Source organism: Prosopis cineraria, unplaced genomic scaffold (genome assembly GCF_029017545.1).
Source record: "Prosopis cineraria cultivar Desert tree isolate PC_DT_omini unplaced genomic scaffold, ASM2901754v1 PC4, whole genome shotgun sequence".
Taxonomy (NCBI): domain Eukaryota; kingdom Viridiplantae; phylum Streptophyta; class Magnoliopsida; order Fabales; family Fabaceae; genus Prosopis; species Prosopis cineraria.
The window spans coordinates 38,201,435-38,217,173 of record NW_026555335.1 but is presented as its reverse complement, the minus strand read 5'-3'; the positions used below and the strand labels follow the sequence as shown (position 1 = coordinate 38,217,173).

The following is a 15,739-nucleotide window of genomic DNA, read 5'->3' as shown; positions in this document are numbered from 1 at the left end:
ATTCATATTTTAAAAAATTAATTTAATCATTTTATAGGTTATGGTGGGATTTTTTAAATAATATTTTAAAAAATTATCCTTGATAAAAAAATAATATGACATTATTTTTAGACATATTTAAAATTCTATGTATTTTTATTCTTTATATTTAATGAAATTGATATAAATTACTTATAAAGAAAAAATACGCAAAAAAAAAAACCAGTTTTTCCTGTAATACAGAAAAAAGTACTTAGCATTTATGAAGTTACCCTCGCAAGTTGAGACATTGATCACCCAATTTTTCGCGTCTCATATTCGGGGGAATTCTTGTGACTCTTATCTGGCGTAATCATCAAAGCTCGCAGCCTCCCCATGAAAACAATCGATCCAAAGCTCACGTGACGTGCCACTCCGCCCCTAGTTTAGCCATAGTTCTGACGAATTCTTGTCTCTGAAACTTCACCTCTAAAGATCCGAACCAAAATATGCTAACTATTCCATCTACATTGTATGTAAACTACAATGTGGGTCATTTTGGGTCGTAAAGAATAGCTTTCACAATCTATCGTTAAAAATATAATTAATTTGTTGCAAAACACATGAAGAGTACAGCCAACTCACAATCCAAGTTTCGTTCAAAAATTTTCAACTCTGTTCCAATTTCGGATTTAAATCTGATGCGTGATCCAATCCGCCCACTAAGTGAAAGTCACAATTATAATTAGATTTAACGAAAGAGATCCAGATATACTTTCCTCCACAAATTCAAAACAAGCCCAAAATATAAAACATGCCTTCAACACTACGATAGATACCACTTACAAAATCCAAATCCTCCAATTTCACTCCATAAACTCAAACAGTATCGTACAGAACATTACAGTTTAGCTTTTACTCTCTATCCCACCTCTCATCGAAAATGCGGCATGAATCTAAATTGATGCAGCGGAACATAGTCTTTGGCAGTTTGCTTATCTTAACGAAAGTGTGTGTGCAGAGCATAATTACATTGCTTTGTGTTTATGGCGCAGGAAACAGTAAGAAAAAACCTTAACACAACAGAACCTTTGAGCTGCTATTCATATATCATACCCTGTCACACCTAAAAGTGTAAAAGCCAAATAGAAGAACAGCTAGCTGACTCTTTTTTTCCTTCTAGTTTTTATATATGTACATACGACTTCATCATTTTGCATATCAAAAAACACTAGGGAACTTGAGAAGGATCAACGCCAACAGATTTGAGAGTTTCAATTTTAGCTGGAGAGGCGAAAGCATCGCTGCGGATAGGATCAGGTATGACATGCTTCGCAGGGTTGTTCTTATCCTGAACGTGTGCTACTTTCCTAAAGAACGATCCCTTGATGAACTTGTCGGTCTCCTCCGCCACGTGCTCCGGCTCCACCACCTCCGGCAGCGTCTCCCTCCTCTGCTTCTTCACCCTCACCGTCGGCGAAGTCCTCAGCTGATGCCACGCCGTGTGCAGCCCGAGCCCCGTCGACAACGCTATCATCCCCACCGCCACGTACACCGCCACGAAGTCCCCCTTCATCTGTTTCCTCTCGGGTTGCCGGTGACCAGCGTAGCCATAATCAGCCGCCGGAGCGTATGCTTTCATCTTCGGCGTGGTTGATGTCGTCAATCGTCGAATTCCCCTGTTCAAAAGTGCCTTTCCCCAACCCATCTGCACCAAAACATACAAAATATGAATTTTAAGGGGTTAAAAAGGCAGAATATGAGAGGTAGGAACCTGAGATTATCAACTCACCGTGGATGAAGAAGCCATGATTGTTGACAAATCAAGGACGGAAGAACATAACGGCAGTTGATACAGACAGTAGAAGCAGTGAGAATCCGAAAAGCAGAGATAAACGGCTTGTTGAAGTGATCACTGACCAGTGAAGATTCTAAGAAGTGAGGGCATATAAAGGAAGGAAGATAAGCATCAGATGATAGTTGGGGAGAGAGAGAGGGAAAGTTCTGGAGGCACGGAGCAGTATGGAGAAAGCGGAGGGACACTTGTCGTAAAACTTATCCGCCAACGATAATCTCCGAAGCCTCCGGAAGTGCCGCGTATTCCTTCTCTTTTTTCTATTGAAAAAAAGAGGATGTATACAGAGGATTACAAGTTCAATTACTCCTAAGTCCTAACCTTAATCATCGACGTTCAATTTTAAAGATTTTCTTTTCCATTGTCATGTCATTTTTTTATTATTAATTGTCTATTTATGAATCTCATATTATATATTTTTAATATTTTTTATTATAAAATATTTAAATTAAAAAATAAAAATGATAAAGGATAAAAATGATCTTTAAAAAATATTAGAAAATAATAAAATTCACTGATAATTAATGAACATTAAATATTTTTAATATTAGGATAAAGATGAAGAAAATGTTTAAAGTTTAAAAATAAAGTTAATTTATAATTAAATTTAAAAATATTAATATTTTTTTATATACAGTTGAGAGAGATAAAAAAAATTTTTAACCTAACAAAATTTAGACAAATCAAATCTCAAATTTACTTACAGGACGCCTTCAAATTCACAAAATTTGTTATTGAAAGATTGGTAGACGTCTGTCAACTAAATTTTCACCAACGCTGAAATTAAAATATCTCACTACTTCCCTGTAGCCTCTATCGCTCACGCAACTCCTTCTTCGGAGAGAGGAGTCTCTCTTTTTTCTAATCTTTATCTTTCATTCATTCTATAATTCTAAAAATTTTTTTAATAAAATAATAACAAACGTTAAAAATTTGGGAAGTGAAAAAAAAAAAAGGAAAGGAAAAGAAGAGACCCTCCTCCCCTTTTTTCTGCCATGTCATCATATTTATTTGTATGAATTTCTTTAAAAATATTATTATCAATATATTATTAATTATTAATTATGGTTAAAATTTATTTTTAACTCTTAACTACACTTAAAAAGTTATAAATGATTTTAAATTTAATTTAAGATCAATTTTATCTTTTAATCTTAAAATTTTTTTATTCCATCATCCTACAATTTCTGCCGTTCATTTTCTCCTTTAATGGAACCTACAATTGAAATTTTAATATTTTTATCATAAAATATTTAAGTGGGTTCCATTAATTTTTTTAATATTTTCTTTCCTCTCCCTCCCCTCTCCCTCTCTCCTCTCCCCCCTCTCCCTCTCCCTCTCTCTGATTAAATCCCTCGCACCTTCGAAAGTTCCTTCACCAGCAACAGCTTTAGCCCTATCTCCTTCCTCTCTGTAACTTACACCGTTAGAGATTTGTACGATATGTGCAGTGTTCAACTTCCATAAAAACGCACATGATGTGGCGGAGGTGACGAAGGCGAACTACAATTCTTGCACAGTCTCTTCTTCTTCTTCACCAACTTCTCCTCTATCATCGCTGCAACCCCACTTGTCATAGAGAATGAATCATATACGCAGGAGTCTTAGTTGAGGGAGTTAGGTTAGGATCGAGAAGGAGTAGCCGCAGTTGTTATTGATGGGAAGAGAGATAGGAAGTGAAGGAAGAGAGGGAATGAAGAAACTATGCAGCTCATCAAGGCTCATTGGAGATCTTATATCAGGCCTAACAAGGACGAGGGAGATGGCCGATGATGAAGAACCGAGGAGGATAGGAGATGCTCAACTCGCTGGTTGAACAGAGCAGAAATGCAGTGAAATAACAGAGCATGGACGCAGGAGGATGAATAGTTGTATATTATTCCACCACACATGACCTGTACAGTAGTTGTCTTATTTGTAGTGAGGTTTGAGCAATACAATGATAGACACGTATTATAGGACCTATCAAGAATACAAAATGAATGGTACTAATCACGTGACTCTGGAGGGATGCATTTGCTTGCTTTTGTCTGTTATGGGGCTTTGAGTTGTTGTGGCAATTAGTGTGGAATTTGATGGTTTGCTACTGTGAAGCTTTGCACAACCACTTTCTCTCTCCTCCATTCACTTCCTCTCTCCCTCACTCCTTACTGAACCAGTTCTCTCCATCTCTCTCTCTTGCGTCCACAGCCAGTTCAAGGACTCAACTCATTAACTTCCATGCCGGTTCCCAGAGAGTTCAGTTGCATCGATCACCAACTTCCTCGCTACGTCGGCTTCATCTTCATGGGGTTCAATTGTTGATTAACACGATCATGGGATTGACTCTGATCGCCACCACGTCAGTGCTGCTGCGTGCATGGGATTAATTTTTTTTTTTTTTTATCAAGAAGGCAACCAAAAGCTTGGAAGTACAAGGAAAAAACAGAAAACACTGAACAGAAAGGCTAAGCCTAAACAGCTGCCACATGTTGTAAATCACTTTGAAACATTCCCACGCAATAATCAGGAATTGTGGGAATGACAATTGTATTGAAAACATCATCATGTGCATTTTTAGCAATGATGTCAGCACATCTTAGGCCTCTTGCGAACAATGGAAGATCTCAATTTTTCAATTATGGAAGAGAAGCTCGCTAGCTTCAATAATTTCCATTCGCAATGGTTGGTCAGGATCATATTTTCTTCAAAGACAGTTGAGGGTTTCTAATGAGTTAGTAAACAGTTGAATTTTTTTAAAATTGTAAAGTTTATCAACTTCTAACCCAGTCTTGATAGCAAGAATTTTCGCAGCTGTTAGGAATAGGATTCTAAATTCTTCTCGAAACCTAGTATCCACTCTCCCTTATTGTTTCGAATGACTCCTCTACAAGTCGCTTTAAGGTGTCTTCGAATCGAACTATCAACATCTATTTTCATCACAGTTGGGGGAGGTGGGTGCCAAAAAGTTGTTGCAGGTTCAGATGCTGGGAAAATCTTGTGATTGAGCTTGCCTTTTGTGGTGCTTTCCATCAAGTTATGCATGCAACAATGAAGGATCTCCTTAGGATTTGCACTTTTGCCTTTGAATATGAACCTACATTTTTGTGTCTATAATAGCTAGCAGATATGACTAAAACACTTGAACCAGTGCCATGTTTGTGCATGGGATTACTAGCAATGGTAAGCAACACGTACAACATGAAGAAGCCGCTCAATGATGAAAGACAGAGATGCAGAGGGACGGGGAGCACATATAGCATGATGAAGGAGAGACAAGGACGTAGAGAGAGATGAATGGAGGGAAGGGAGAGATTTTTATATTATAATATATATATATATATATATATAACGGTGGCACTCACTTTATAATATTTTATAATAAAAAATATTAAAAAATTTAAACGTGGAAACTTAATAACAGGAACATGACCAGCGAGTTTTTTAATATTAAAAAATAAAATTAATCTTAAATTATCATTTGTAACTTATCGTTAAAGAATAAAAATAATCCTTTACTTATATTATATTATATTATATTATTTATATCCATATAAAATTTGATAGAATTTTACAATAAAATGTAGTAAAAGTTTTGATTTAAAGAGTATGGTAAAAGTTATGTATAAGAGAAAAATATTTTTAAATATCTTGCATTTAATAAAAATAAAACGAGAAAAAAAATTTTAGACAACATTAATAATTTAATTATACTTTCTTAATCTTAATTAAATATCAATAATTTAACTATCTCTCTTTAATTTTAATAAAATAGTCAGAAGTGAATTATATATTCGATTGAATGAAGTACATTAGTTATATAAATTTAATTAATGTAAAATAATATTTATTTATTAATTTCTTAAATTCATTATCTTTTTATGTGTGGGGTTTTCTGTACAAACTTTTAATACTTCCAAGCAGTGACTCTGCCAGATCTCTTTTTTGTTATTATTTAAATAAATTGAGTGTGTACGACGGCCACAAAATAAAAAATAAAAATGATGCATATTATATATTTATTTTTTGATAAATTAAACAAAAGAAGGTAAAAAACGAAATTTGAGAAGTCCTATCACGCCATGTTAGTTTCGAAGGCTCATTCTCATTGGCCACCAAAAACCCTAATCCATGGACAACTCGTTGAGGCAACAACCAGGTGCATGTTTGGATACTATTTGAAATTAATTTTAGATGTCAAAATTATAATTTTATAAAAATATATCCAAACATCTCTATTATATATTAAAACTAATTATAAATCTAAAATTATATTTTTTTAAAAAAATTCAAACACCTATTAAACTTGCTAAAATCAGTTACGAATTTAAAAATTATAATTTTTTTAAAAATATCCAAACATTTATATGCATGTCAAAATCAATTATAAATTCAAAAATATGATCTATAAAATAATATATATATATATATATATATATTTTTTTAAAAATGTATAATTAAAAAGTAGGTAACAATAACTTATGAGATAGCTGTAGTTTTGGGTTGTTAATTGATTTTTACATGTGTATGGTGGTTTAAATATTTTTTAAAAAAATCATGATTTTAGTTTCATAATTAATTTTGGTATGTATAATGAATGTTTGGATATATTTACAAAAACATGATTTTGGTTTCATAGTTAATTTTAATATGTAACAGGATGTTTGGAGTTTAAATATATTTTTACAAAACCACAATTTTATCTAATTCTCAGTTTTCAATTCTATTTTTCAATTTTGATTAAAATCAATCTCATTAATTAATTTTAGAAATCAATTATTCATCACATAACATAATCAATTATATATCACATAACATCATCTTTATAAATTACAAGTTATTATTTGTAAGTTATCAATTATCAGTAGTATGATTGTTATCAGTTTATACCATGCATTAAAAGAAATATGTGTAATTTATATGTTATTAAAATGTGTAATAAGTTGTATTATTTTCTACGCTTCACAAAATGCTGGAAACGTACAGCTCAATGGATGACTTTAGGGAATGGTTGATGAGTAAGTTTCAAGGAGGATATAAATTAAAGAAGAATAAGAAATGATCGAGAGAGAAGGATGTTGATTGTTGCTGCAAAATAATATCATTTTGGAAGCCGAGAACTTGATAAAAGCATATATCAATACAAGTTTTATGATTCAGGCCATGAAAAAATATTCACTTTTGTTAGCAAAGGATTTTTCACTGAGCCAGAAGTAAGAGCCGATCAAAGAGACAAGCATTAGGGAAGGGCTATATCTCAAGTAAAATAGAACAACGTGCATATAATTAGATGGAATCCGCAAGATACTAGTGGATGGGTGATTGCAATAGACTGAACTACATGAAACCAAGAATCCGGTCAGAGCACAAGTGGTTCTTTTAATATACTATATTTATTTTCTCAAAGTCACATTGAACAGAAATACCTTTTCTTTTTAAATTAACAATTTTCCTTCCTCTATCAATGATTCGTTGTTTGTGTTTTATAATTAATTTGATGTAGTTTTACGATATCAAACTCCCATTATAGAAGCATGAAGATATTTGTCATAATAATAATCTCTCTTTTTCAAGTAATTAAAAAAATTATAGACCAATTTCATTCATATGAATTATATTTAGTAAATAAAAAGAGATAATTCCCATAATAATATCTCCTCGTTAAGCAAATCTCAAGGTTTCACTTCGACGTTCAAAAAAATTATTAGTTGAATTTTTTAATAAAGTTGGTTTACTTTTACACATTATTCATATAATATGAATTTATTTTTGTTAAACAAGATTAATTCAATTTTCCTTGCATTACCGATTAGTAAAGCATATATTGGGGCAAAACCGCAGAAGAGTGATAAAACCAACTTTCTGGCGGCAACAGGAACGCTCGCTCCTCTTTGTCAACTAGTTTGCGCATAATCTTCCATTTGCAAAAGGAAAAAAGTTCTTCCTCATCCCACAAATAAACTCATCAACATGCACCCCTATTGAAGTCTTTTAGAACAAGCGATCGCTAAAAAGTGTTGGATCAATTACAATTCTAAAATTCTTTTCAAGTCTATCGGAACTCATCAGTGAAATACTTGTGGTTTAAGTACATTTTATTAAAAACAGCGAATTGAGTTTTATCTTCCCTACTGCCTGGGGGAAGTAAACTCACTGGCACAGAAAGTAATGGATAAATAACATTTTTGTCATGTTCGGAAATTTACGAAGGGCTCTAAGTGAGACCACGCAACCCAGCATTTGTCTCCTTTTGCAGCTGACGTGAGAGAGACGAGATATGCATTAGATGCGCGCACGACTGAAATACGATTGATTGCCAACTTTTAGAGCATAATTCATCAGTCTTGCCCTAAGGCAGAAACAGAATAATCTTTTGGATCCTTGTCCAAGATGATAAAAAATTCTAAACAAATCATTTGGACGGCAATTCCTTTTGTGGGCAAATTTGGATGAGAACTTTCAACGAAACCCAAAATATAAAAAAGGTTCAGTTTTGTGAAGACCAAGAAGCACAAGCATGCACAAGTTTTAACTAAAAGTCGTCTCTAAAATCCCCCATGGTAACAATGAACCTTTGCCGCATGTACCTTATTATGACATTATCGAAAAAATTGTCCCCTCAACCTAACAAACAAAATTTAAAAAAAAACAAAAATAAAAATAAAAACAAGGCAAAACAAAACTAGGGTTCACGCACCGCATTTCCTTTCCCTCGCTAACTCAAAAGCATGATGTTCATATGCCCTATACCTTCTCTCATTTTCTCTCAAAGATGTCTATCTTATAAATTACCTCCCATCATTAAATTACATTCATTTTCGGCCACCAGCCTTTCTTGGCGGAGGAATACTGTCCTCCTCATCTGACTGGACATCTCCGTACTGCCATATTCCACGCCTACCAGTACGTGCTTCTTGCTGGAACATCTCCAAATTATCAAGGGCAACTTGTCTTTCTTTTCTGTCCCACCTATTTCTTTTCTCGATCCTAGCAAGTCCTTCCTGGAATTTCCACCAAACGAAAGCAAAGTTCAGAAGATTGCATTTTGTGCATGCTAAGGGTATGGAGACAAAGAATTAAAGAAAAAACCTCCCTAGACTATCTTAGGTGATAAGAGTTGAATGGAATGTAGTGATATCAAAGGTTTAAACCTGATTTGGTATAACGGCATTATTAATAATAAAAAAAAAAAAACGAATGGCTCTAAAAGCCAAAGAATCAGCTACAAGAAAAAACCTGAAGCATGGAAGCATTAATGCTGATATCAGCATCCACAGCAACAAGAGTTACACTGAGAATTGTGCCAGTTCCCTGTCCTTTCACTTTTCCTCCTGATGTGTCTTTGTCCTCAACCTTGGCTCTGAACTCTTTTCCACTGTTCAAAGTCATCTCACTCAGATATTCAGCAGCTTCTTGACCAAAATCATCCTCCACGCTAGGAACCTTTATGTATGCAAGACTGCACAATTGAGCAAGGCCAGGTGCAGCAGACACAGATGGATCAACAGGCCGTAATTGACTGTAAGTTACTTCTTCTTGATTTCCATAATCAATGTAGAATACTTCAAATTTGTCCTTAGGTGATTCAACTGGTCCTCGAGGAGCATTGACAACCTACAAATACTCAATTGTAAAGACTCAGGATGCTGAAACAAAGGATTACAAGTTTCAATTGTAAATGCCATGTATTAAAAAAGAATTTCACAAGCAAAAGACAGTTTAGTGAGAAGTGATCACAAAAGGGACATGAAATACACAAAATATTTGGCATCTCGTGGCATTACTATAGGCAATTAACTTGCACAAGGTTCTCTCGAGAGCTTGTGCTTAAAGAGTGGGCCTTGTGATGTAATCTACTACCCTAACTAATCCAGGAATCATTACAGGTGGGAACAAAAAAGATGCAGTATCAAATCAAAATTTGAAATCAGATTAAATGAAAAGAAATCCACTTTAGTTTTATCAAATGCTATTAAACTACATCTTACATAAGGAAAAATAAAAAAAGCCATAGGGTGAAGAAAATTAAGTTTTATGGATGAACTAGGTTACAAGAAATCAACCATCAGGAGATTTCCCCACACCCCAAATACAATCTCTATTTAATCGTCAAAATGTTCAGTATGAGCTTGAATACACAGCTAAGGTTTCAGGCTTGAACTCACCATTGCTCGGTACCAAGAATTGTCTGCCAGAAAATGACAAAGAACTATGTCACCCTTCTTGGGATTGAAAGAACCAATCACTGGAGGTTCGTGAAGGTTCAAAGAAGCAAGTTGCTGCTGAATCGATGCTATCTTTTGATCACCAACTGTCTGTACATAGAATTTACCACCTCCCAAGATTTCGGTAACCACAACCTGACAGTTTATAGAAATAAATAAGTCATTCACGTTTTTAAACACAAGGATCACATATGCAAAGTGTATCCAAAGCACCTTGAGCACTTCTTGCTGCTTGTTTTCAACAGCTGCACCATTGGACACTTCCTCCCCTTCAACGTAGTTCTCCCAAATCTGCAAAACAATTCATCTTAGAATATTTGAAAGGAAAAAACAGTAATAAGACCATAATAGTTCCTTTCTTACCTTAAGCTTTTGCCTCCTAGCAGATTGTTCAGCTTGGTCGAGAAGGTGAAAATCAGGAATCCTGTCACTGCCAAAGGAGGTTTGGAGTCTTGCAAGGCCAGCTTCAAGAAGTACAGCTCCCATATTGGTCCTTGACTCCCATAAGGACCCCAAGAAAGTTCCAGTTCTATCAACAGTTTCCACTTCAATCTGCATAGAGAATATATTGCATAAAGAAAGCAAAAATGAAGTAATATTACACTCACAGAAATTGGATTACCTCAACATCTCTCTGCATAATCTTTCGTCTCATTAGTGCAATCGCTTCATCAGAATATGGCTCATCACGACCAGGACATCTGACACCAGAAAATGAAAAGGCAATGCTGCAGGTTTCTTTAGGAATCAACAGCTTGAAACGATGTCCACTGAGGACATATTCCACAACAGCAGGAATTTTTCTACTTCGGTGCAGGAAAGGTAAGAAATCTCTGGCTTTCTTGGCCGATGCCTAAGTGGGGGAAAAGTTCCAAGTCACATTTTATAACCTTGAAAGTAGAAAGTAAATTTAGCATAACCATCACTATTCTCACTATGGTCAAGTCAGTTATATGCATGACTGGAGGATCCTTGGCAGAATGGATTCCTTTCTTTCCAGAAGTGGCACGTGATTCAGCAGCAAGTAGAGCATCATAGTAGTTTGACCTCTCCTCAAAGTCACGATGTCTAATGACAGTCCCAAAGCCACGACTGACCACCAACTCCGCAACATTTACCCCAGTTTGCTGACCTGCAGCAGGAGGAGCTGATGATGGGGCATCATCACCCTCCACCTTCACATGAGACACTAGGAATACAGATCCAAAATCCATTACTCTGGAATCTGCAGGCCCTGATGGAGCAATAGATCCATCTGACGGGCCAACCTTCCTAGAATACTCCATTTGAACATTCACCTGGAAACAAGAGCAATCAATATAAATGAATTTTCCCAATTTCATCAAAATAAAGCATCATAAGTTATTTTCATACTTGACGACCAATGAGGCGTGTTCTTAAAAACTCTTTTGCTTCACGGGCATAAGGAGCTGGCTTTTCATCTCGACGAGGATTGCCTATTTTTGGACACCTGATACTTGACAGGTTGACTCGCCGTTCTGCTAGTGGACTGCCATATGGGATGGAATCATCAGCAACAATTATGCAATCCCCACTTACAACCTCTACCACCTGGAAAAGTCAACTTAAAGTATTATAAAATGACATTACTATTTGATTATTTGTTGTAAGGATATGTTTGGACAAAACTTTACCTTTCCTGTAAAATTCTGGTCATGAATTGCTTTTGAATTTGTAGCTGGTGGTACATAATTTGTCCAGATCCTTAACCTGCTCTTCTTTGCCTGGAGCTCTGCATTCTTCAGCCTCCGCTTGGCATCTTCTTCCATCATATTTGCACTCCATTCAACATATTTAGCAAAACCCTGTATTATAGGAGAAAATAAAGTGAGACATTCTCAGAATATCTTTTTATTCACTGCCAAATTACAGTAGAAATATTCACAGTCAATATTTCAGTCAAGCAGAAGAATACGTCAACACCAGAGTGTATATAAATCATAGAGGCTTAAAGCACTCTAATAAATCCCATGGAGTGAACAGAAACCCAGTAGGAACAGCAAATATAATGTGTCCATCTTAAATCCAATGGTCAGCACATGCTTAAAAACCAATAGATATAAGATTCCTTCAGTATCTATCATGCCCATCATTCAGAGTTTAAGAACTGGCACGTCCCTTCTAAGGACGCCCACCCCAAATTAAGTACATATTCAAGTAGCTACAGGTATGATAGAGTTTCCATAAACCAGCCAAAAAGTGTGCCATAAAAGCAGCTTAATATAAAACCTCAAGTGAAATAAGAACTGACTAAACAAAATAATTTATGGTAATGAACCACATACATTTTCCACAAGCTCCAATGCTAGATCCTTAGCCGATTCACCATCAGGATAATACACTGAACCAATCAAATTGCTGAACTTGTCAACACCTTCCAGGACAATGCGAACCTACATATTCCCACGTAAAATTCAGAAAATTTTCTGTAATTCACCAAGCAACATGTATCATACAGAAGCAGGCCACTCACATCTCGGTTCAACACACACATCTCAGTGAAAAATTTAGCATCCAGTGCAAAAGGATCAGCAGCAGTTTCAGCAGATGTTGAAACTGCAAGTCTTTGGGCAGATGTAAGTGGGGCTTGAGGTTCTCCAGTAATATCCCCGTTAGTATCATCAGCTGCCAACTCTGTTTCAACAACTGTTTCCGTTGCAGCTCTCCTTCCCATTTGTGGAGCCTAACTCAAATTGAAAATAAAAATATATATAAGTAACATGCACAAAAGATTTGCAGTAATAGCAAAAGCATTGTACAACACTTGCCTGAATACCGGCCATGAAAACTTGGACAAACTGAAACCCTGGAAGTAAATACACCCGAAGGGTACTACCATCACGAACTTGCTCAACAATTCCTTCCATGGGTCGGCCCTTGTTCTCAGCTAACAAGCCCATAGCATCCAAGTTGCTAGGGTCACCAATGGCAGAAGGTGGCAGATTTCTCATAGATGCCTCAGCAGCACCAGGAACCTGCAATCAGCCACAGATCCAGATATTGCCTAAGCATGGCATATTGCTATAAATTTGACAAAAATTGGTGATTCAAATTCTCTATTTCTTCCCCATCCAAGAATCATCCTGTATGGTCATATAAAATGTGTAATAATTCAGGATTTTTATGAAATAGGATGGATGACAAATCAAAAGGTGATCCATAATAAGATCTTTCAAGATAGGAAACATCTGATTACTGATTTTCACAATTTGTATGTGAATTAATGCATGGAATATCTAATGAACAGCTTTTGGCACCACCAGGGTAAACTTCTACACCAGTAAAGATGCTTAGCATCGGCCAGGAAAATTACAGGCAAACAAATTTTCCCAGAAATCCAAGGGTGGACGGCTAAGCATAAGTTGCTAAACAATTAGGTTTGAAAGAAGTTAAAATTCAGGGATAAAACTAACCTCTATAAGCATGCAATAACCCAAAATAATGCCATTTATACTAGTTAACTATCTGCAACAAATTCAGAAAGCGAAATTCAGAAACAAACCTTGCTCCACCGACCATGGCCTTCTTGTTTAGCATGTTCCTCCAGTCGCAACAATTCTGCAAGGTAAGGACTTACTTCCGCTTTCTGTTGCCCCTGCTCTCTTACCTGCATGAACAGGATAACGATATTCAATTGAGAAACTGATGAATAATTTAAACATAGAAAATCTGGACGGAAGCTTATAGTGTTACAACCTTGGCCCAGCCTTCCCCAACAACCAGCATTGCAACATTTTTGTCACCAAGAAAAACAGTGCCAAAGTCCCGATTAATGGAGGGCACATTGTAATCAACTCTAAAGGTCACTTCCTGCTCAAAGAATACATCAAGTCAGGCTTAAAACGCATTACACTAAGGAAATACTACCAAACCAGCCAATCAAAACAGCAATTTTCATATTACGCACCTTCCCTATGCAGAGCTTTCTTAGAAACTCTCTGCTTTCCCATGCAAATGGCTCATCTACACCACCCCTACGCGCCTAGCAAAGAATAATATAAATAAGTACTCAATCTTGCACAGTTTTAAGTTTTAATGTACAAGTTTGCACGAAATATGCATCAGAAGTAATTGTTGGCAAAATCATATCGACAGAACAAAGTCAAGAGAATGTCAGCTCAAAAGACATACCAGTCGAGGAGCAATCAGAGATGACAAAGTGATGCTCTTTTCAGGCAGAGGACCAGGCTTGCTACTGGCCATGGCCATAATGACCAAGCAGTCCCCTGAAGGAACGGCTTTCACTCTTCCCCTGTACCATCCTGTTGCTGCTGCCATTTCAACAGCTACCGAATGATCTACAATCAAGCAAACAGAAAGATTCAGAAACATTATCTCTGAAGTTAAAAAGGACGAAACTTTCAAGACATCAAATAATATATATGCATATAAAAACGTTTACATTCCTATCCAAGCACAGATACAGATAAAGGCGGTCACCCCTTAAGAAAATCGAGGAAATCAACCTGGACGGTATCCTACGTATTTTGCTGCAAAAGCAGCACTTAGATCCACAACAATAGAACCGGAAACATCACAAATCATCACAGGCATTCACAATCCTCAGAGATTAATGCGGCGAACTGGTGCATGATACTATCGGGATCGGATCATCACTCATCACAAAATTCCATAAAGATACCAAATCACGAGTGTTGGTTATGAAACAGAGCAAGTATATGAAATTTGATTCCGTTAATTCTCACGAACAAAATACAATTCAAAGCCCAAAAACGACTAAAATAGTGAACTGGATCGCATGCAGAGGTATAGATTGAATGTTAAACCAGAGATCTATAACAATGGATTGCTAGAAGAAGGAGCAATACCTTAAATCAGAGAGGTGCAGAGGAATTTGGCTTCCACTGGTCACTTCGGATCTATCGAACCAACGTAATCCAGATCGAACACAAAGTACAATTCGAATCACAATCCCTGATTTTCAACAAATGATGAGCAGAAAAGAGATCCCAAGCTCGATACAGCCAAATCCGGGCGGCGGATCAGTGAGAGAACCAGGAGGATGAGGAGAGAGACTAGAACCAGTTCGGGTTCGGAGCTTAAATAAAAAGGACGAGAGCTGAACCGTAAGCTGACAGTAAAAGTTACCCTCGCTTTCGGGGCAAAATTACGCGAAATACCATTTAAATAAACAAATCCCCCACGCTACCGTCCTGATTATGTGAGGGGGAAGAAAAATAATAGCGCGGATAGGAAGATTTGGCTGAGTGGGCCAAAAAAAAGGGCAAAAAACGTGAGATTTGGAAAAGATTTAGAAAGAATGGTGAATAAGAATCTTGTAAAGTATTAATTAATATTACGGTTAAATTAAAATTTTTTAATATTGATATTCTTAAATTTTAATACATCTTCTATCATATTTCTAAAATTTTTAATTTAATATTAATATTTTTATAAGGTCTTTATTCATCATTTTTCTAAAATTTTATTTCTTTTTTGTTTGGCGTTTGATTTAGAAGCTGAATTTTTCAAAAAAAAAAATATATATATATATATATGCATGACCGAGATATAATTATAAATTAAAAATAATAAAATTAAGAATATTGTGTTGCAAAATTTTTAAAGAATATAACAGTGAAAGTTAAAATTATTTTAAAAAATTATGATACAAGATATATCCAGTTATTATCCAAATTTAAATTTAGATAATACATATGTATAATCATAACTTTTTTTC

General features: G+C 35.6%; 2 protein-coding genes across 2 annotated transcripts; both read right to left on the bottom strand.

Annotated features, from left to right (window-relative positions):
* Positions 1-935: 935 nt before the first annotated feature.
* Positions 936-2,027, bottom strand: LOC129309799 (uncharacterized). The gene is made up of 2 exons (XM_054951518.1): positions 1,751-2,027; positions 936-1,666 (listed from the first exon to the last, which is right to left on the bottom strand). Exons 1-2 carry the CDS (start codon positions 1,766-1,768, stop codon positions 1,190-1,192), a joined length of 495 nt encoding a protein of 164 aa, XP_054807493.1. The 5' UTR covers positions 1,769-2,027; the 3' UTR covers positions 936-1,189.
* Positions 2,028-8,353: 6,326 nt separating this feature from the next.
* On the bottom strand, positions 8,354-15,074 carry LOC129309146 (ribonuclease TUDOR 1). The gene is made up of 17 exons (XM_054950545.1): positions 14,868-15,074; positions 14,170-14,336; positions 13,946-14,020; positions 13,735-13,848; positions 13,541-13,645; positions 12,807-13,013; positions 12,512-12,721; positions 12,324-12,431; positions 11,673-11,843; positions 11,392-11,589; positions 10,953-11,315; positions 10,640-10,870; positions 10,381-10,569; positions 10,231-10,308; positions 9,958-10,152; positions 9,029-9,406; positions 8,354-8,793 (listed from the first exon to the last, which is right to left on the bottom strand). Exons 2-17 carry the CDS (start codon positions 14,314-14,316, stop codon positions 8,605-8,607), a joined length of 2,958 nt encoding a protein of 985 aa, XP_054806520.1. The 5' UTR covers positions 14,317-14,336; positions 14,868-15,074; the 3' UTR covers positions 8,354-8,604.
* Between the last annotated feature and the right edge of the window lie 665 nt (positions 15,075-15,739).

What these genes read in the sequence shown, in the direction of transcription:
- LOC129309146 (XM_054950545.1), bottom strand. Translation starts at nt 14,316, where the DNA reads ATGGCAGCAGCAACAGGATGGTACAGGGGAAGAGTGAAAGCCGTTCCT. An exon ending in TTGGGGAAGGCTGGGCCAAG is followed by an intron (nt 13,646 to 13,734) that starts GTTGTAACACTA and finishes CTGTTCATGCAG; the next exon opens with GTAAGAGAGCAGGGGCAACA. An exon ending in TTAATGCTTCCATGCTTCAG is followed by an intron (nt 8,794 to 9,028) that starts GTTTTTTCTTGT and finishes TGGAAATTCCAG; the next exon opens with GAAGGACTTGCTAGGATCGA.